General features: G+C 39.2%; 1 protein-coding gene across 1 annotated transcript in view; it reads left to right on the plus strand.

The window, feature by feature from the left end:
- Positions 1–4606, plus strand: part of LOC138866697 (uncharacterized) — a 44990-nt gene extending 40384 nt beyond the window's left edge. Inside the window, exons 2-3 of the mRNA XM_070139903.1 lie at positions 1–14; positions 777–4606. The exon at positions 1–14 is cut by the window's left edge and continues 237 nt beyond it. Of these exons, the coding sequence (XP_069996004.1) occupies positions 1–14; positions 777–1176 (414 nt within the window). The 3' untranslated portion in view covers positions 1177–4606. The remainder of the gene's footprint in view (positions 15–776) is intronic.
- Positions 4607–5284: the final 678 nt, after the last annotated feature.

Genomic DNA, 5284 nt, shown 5'->3' on the forward strand with positions numbered 1-5284 from the left:
AAGCGCGCCGTCAGGTGGGTGCTCGGAAGGGGAAGGGGGAGAGAGAGGGGGAGGGGAGGAAGGGGAGGGGGGATGAGGAAGGGAAGGGGGGGGGGTTGCGGAAGGGGAAGGGGGAGAGAGAGGGGGAGGGGAGGAAGGGGAGGGGGGATGAGGAAGGGAAGGGGGGGGGTTGAGGAAGGGGAATAGGGAAGGGGGGGAAGGGGGTGAGGGGTGAGGAAGGGGTGAAGGAAAGGGGGAGGGGGAAAGGGGGGAAGGAGGGAAGGCTGGAAGGGGTGAAGGGAATGGAAAGGGGTGATGGAAAAGGAAGGGGGAGGGGTAAGGGAAAGAGGGAAGGGAATGGGAAGAAGGGAAAAGGGTGAGGGGAAAAGGGGAATGGGTGAGGGGAAGGGACTGAGAAGGGGGTGAGGGGAATGGGAATGGAGGAAGGGGTGAGTGGTTGTCCAGTAAATGGTTGTTGAATTACCTGAATAGATTAGAAAGAATCTCAACTAAACTAGACTTGCTCTTTCACAAAAACAAACAAACAAAGCTAATCATTCTCCTTGACAAACAAACAAACAAAAAAAACTAAATTAAACTAAAATAAATTTGCCCTTTCATAAAAATAAGAAATAACAACAAACAACCAACCAATAAATAAATGAATAAATAAATAAATAAAATAGAAATTGAAATAGAAATTAGAATAAGAATCAAAATAGAAATTAGAATAAAAATCAAAATAGAAATTAAGAGCCCCTGAGACGATGCCTGACCCCCCCGCCCCCCCCCCGCAGAGACCACAACAGCGTGCCCGGCGAGGCTGACCCCTACTACGCGGCCGCCGACGTGCCCGAGGGTAGCCTGACTGACCTCCTGCGCCTGGCCAGGGAGACCCACGAGACCTACTCCCGTGACGACGCCTCCTCCTCCTCCTCCTCCTCCTCCTCCTCGGCCGTCGAGCCCTCCTCCTCGAACGCCCGCGTCGAGGATGTGCCCAAGAACCACCCCGTGCGTCTCCTGGTTCGGTCCACCGCCTCTCCTCGCGTCCTCGGTTCCTCTTCCTCCTCCTCCTCCGCCGCCGCCGTCAACAGGCTCAGTCGCTCCCCCGCCCCCCAGATGCTAAGCAAGAGGAAGGAGTTCGAGCAGGACCTTGACAACGGCGACACCAGCGACTACTTGAGGTTGCCATACTAAACTCACAATTTAAAAACACTCGCTCTTCTCTCTTACTGGATTCAAAAGTTCTCTTCTCTCTCTCTCTCTCTCTCTCTCTCTCTCTCTCTCTCTCTCTCTCTCTCTCTCTCTCTCTCTCTCTCTCTCTCTCTCTCTCTCTCTCTCTCTCTCTCTCCTTCTCCTTCTCCCTCTTCTCCACCTCTCTCCCGACACACTGCCGACACCATCTTTCCGCATAATAAACTAAGATGTCCACCGGGATCCTCTCAAGGAGTGACTGGCAAGAAAAAAAACAAAAAAAACTTGCAAATTCCACACAGGTTTATTCCGATACAGTCACAAATATTATACTGTTGAACGTTACTCTACAATGTAATACATAATTAGCCATTATATAGTTAATATATACAGCGTATATATATATATATATATATATATATATATATATATATATATATATATATATATATATATATATATATATATATATATGTCTATATATTTGTATATGTAGAGCATATACACCAAGTATTTATAGAAATAAAGCATCTTATTTAGGCTTCCCATACTAACATTAGATGAAAAAAATTATATATACATATATATATATATATATATCATGTACGGTACTGTATCTGCATATCCTGTACTGAAGTCACTCTTGCAAGAACAGGACGTCTAGTGCATTTAATATCTTCGTGAATAAAACTTGACATATTTCAACTTGGCCGCATTTTGTTTTGCCTCGCACGCACTTTTTGGAGTGGGGGTTGGGGGGGGGGAGGGGAGGGGGAGAGGGGGGAGAGGGGGGAGAGGGGAGGTCAAAGACAACTCGTAGAAGAAGAAGGAAGAAGAAAAAAAGACAAACAGGATAGAAGTGAAGAAAAAGTTATAGATTATTGGGTAGAGGAATTCTTGGTTAAGACAGAAAGAAGTATTTGGTTTCTTATAAAATCTTAATTTTTTTTTTCTCTCTCTTTTTTTTTTTTTTTTTTTTTTTTGGCGAATTATATCTAGACACTCTATACCCAAATATATCTAAATATTCCAATCTCCTTTCTACACCTTCCAAGCCCAAATTTCTCGATCTAAAGCCAAATTTAGTGTCTATAATATTGTTTATAAACCTTTAGAACCCAAATTTGCACTCTAACCCCAAACAAGAACCCTTTTGAGTAAAAGACTGCAGGTAATTGACAGGGACACTGCTTTTAGTCACCTTACCATCGTTCTTTTGTACTCTTAGTGTATTTTTTTCCATGTCAGCTTATTCATGTTTTTTTTTTTTTTTTAATTCTTTATCATTATTTTAATCTATTTCGTTATTATTAGCATTATGATTTTATTAACATCTTTGTTGTGATTATTACCTATTTCTATTGCTTTGTTGATTGTGTTTTTAATATATTTTGCTTGATTACCGATTCTAAAAAAAATACAAAGGAATATAGACTATATATATATATCATAATAGTACTTTATTTTTCATCTTTATGAGATCGATCCCCGATTAACTGTTTTTTATTACTATTATTATTATTATTATCATTTATTTATTATCATTTTTTTTTTTTTTTATCAAGGCTGAATCATTAAAGTGATTAACCATAGTTCCTAAAATTCTAATCTTTCTGATCATCAGAAAAATCATCCTTATTATTCTTAGCGTCTTTTCAACTATTCATTGCAGTTGTTGGCTCTATGTTATTATTATTATTATAACTCAAATATAATACCAATTAAATGTAAATAACTAACGATGCTGCAATGAATATAATAGATTTTGTTTTAATTAAATAATTCTTATCCTTTGCTTCGTTAAAGTAGGAGCGACTATCATATTATAGAGAGAAATAAAAATAATTAACGCATTCGTACAAATTATATTAACACAGGTAGTTATTTTCCCCTTTATTGTAGGTGTTGGTCAGACTCACATAATAAATTTAACACTCCATATATATATATATATATATACATACTATTATCTTTTTTTTTTCTTTTAATATCGCTCTTTATCGTATTCTGCGTTTGAGGTCGTTAGTCTAACAGGTTTTTAATAAGTTGCCTTTTTAATGATATGACCAGCTTTTAGATTTAGGTGATAATTAGTACTACCTTAATTACGTGGTGAAGAATACCCGTTTTCTGTCCCAGTTTTTTTGGAGGGTAGACACTTTTATATCTCAACTCGACGTTTGAAACTTATATATCCAATGTATTACCACTTTTTTTTTTTTTTTTAATAACCCGCGCTAGGAATAACTGGGACAGAAAAAAATATATAAATAATTGATTTTCTTACATACTTACGTTCAGTGACTCAGGGACAGCGGAGGAAATTCTTTATTTTGATGCGAAAAGGAGTTTATACAATCTGGGCATTTGAGTGTAAAATCTGTCATTATAGCTGTTAATTGATTTAAAAAAAAATTCTAGCTATAGTGACAAACACAAAGAGACCGATATTGAAATCCTGTATCAAACCATGATTAATCTGCAATCTTACCTGCCCGTCATTCAAATTATTACCTGGTATTTGATTTTGAGGTAGAAGCCTTCAAGACCTCGCTGTGTGAGCCAATTTCGCACTAACGACCAAGTACAGAAGGCTGAAAATTCAATACCAGTCGCAGAGGATGACGGTCACCTCATATATGAAATATCTACTGAAATTTGTTCATGCTCAGTTGTGCTCTATAGTATCGGAATAAAACGCACACACACACACACACACACACACACACACACTCCGAGGCAATCACAGACTCACACACACTCCGAGGCAATCACACACACACACACACTGACGAAAACACACACACACACACACTCCGAGGCAATCACACACACACACACACTGACGAAAACACACACACACACAGAAAGACAAGAACGCAGACACACAGAACACACACACACGCACAAACACACACACACACACACACACACACACACATCCCAGGTCCCTGAACTGTTCACTTCCTACTCGTAAGTTCAATTATTCCTGTGTAGGATAATTTATACATTCACAGAGGCTGGTTTAAAAAGAAAAAAATACTAACGAAATAATTTTTTTTGTAAACACCTTTTAGTTTATACGGTGAAGCGGAAATCTGGTCATATCCAAGAAACATTTTTTTATGTACACTTATCAACTCATTTTTTTTTAATTAAGTTTATTTGGTATAAGGGATGTGGGGAGGGGGGAGAGGGGGATCAAAATTCATTACATCTATGGCAGCGCAACAGTACTTTCATAATGGATAAATTAAGTAATGTGGAAAAAAAAAACATTTTTTTCCTCCAAGATCAAATACACAAGTTTCTCTAATATTAAGAAGAATATATAGATAAAATGTTAACTCTTTATCTTTTTAATTGGTTATTGATTCAGTATAGATCAAAGTGTATCATTGTTGGGAAAATCAATAAAAGATCTGATGGACTATATATCTTTTTATTTTCTCCAGTGATCTGAATACTTCTTTCTGTTACACGAAAAAATAAAAAATAAATAAAATAATAATGATTAGGTACCGTTGGTGTGAAATTGTTATTGTGTTTATATGTGAGGGTTTCAGTCTATTCTGTAAATAATGTTTGTATGACTCTCTCAGTCTGTGTTTGTCTCTCTGCTGTCCCCCCCCCCCCTTCTCTCTTTCTGTCTCTTTTTCTGTCTGTCTGTCTGTCTTTCCCTCCCCCTTTATCTCCCCTCTCTCCCTCTCTATTTCTGTCTATCTGTCTGCCTCTCTCTCTTCCTCTTTCTCTTTCTCTCTCTCTCTGTCTCTCTCTCTGTCTCTCTCTCTGTCTCTCTCTCTCTCTCTCTCTATCTCTCTCTCTCTCTCTCTCTCTCTCTCTCTCTCTCTCTCTCTCTCCCTCTCTGTCTGTCTCTCTCTCTCTCTCTCTCCCTCCCGTCCTCCTTCCCTCTCTCTCTCTCTCTCTCTCTCTCTCTCTCTCTCTCTCTCTCTCTCTCTCTCTCTCTCTCTCTCTCTCTCTCTCTCTCTCTCTCCCTCCCTCCCGTCCTCCTTCCCTCTCTCTCTCTCTCTCTCTCTCTCTCTCTCTCTCTCTCTCTCTCTCTCTCTCTCTCTCTCTCTCTCTCTCTCTCTCTCTCTCTCTCTCTCTCTCT

Source organism: Penaeus vannamei, chromosome 26, assembly GCF_042767895.1.
Source record: "Penaeus vannamei isolate JL-2024 chromosome 26, ASM4276789v1, whole genome shotgun sequence".
Taxonomy (NCBI): Eukaryota; Metazoa; Arthropoda; class Malacostraca; order Decapoda; family Penaeidae; genus Penaeus; species Penaeus vannamei.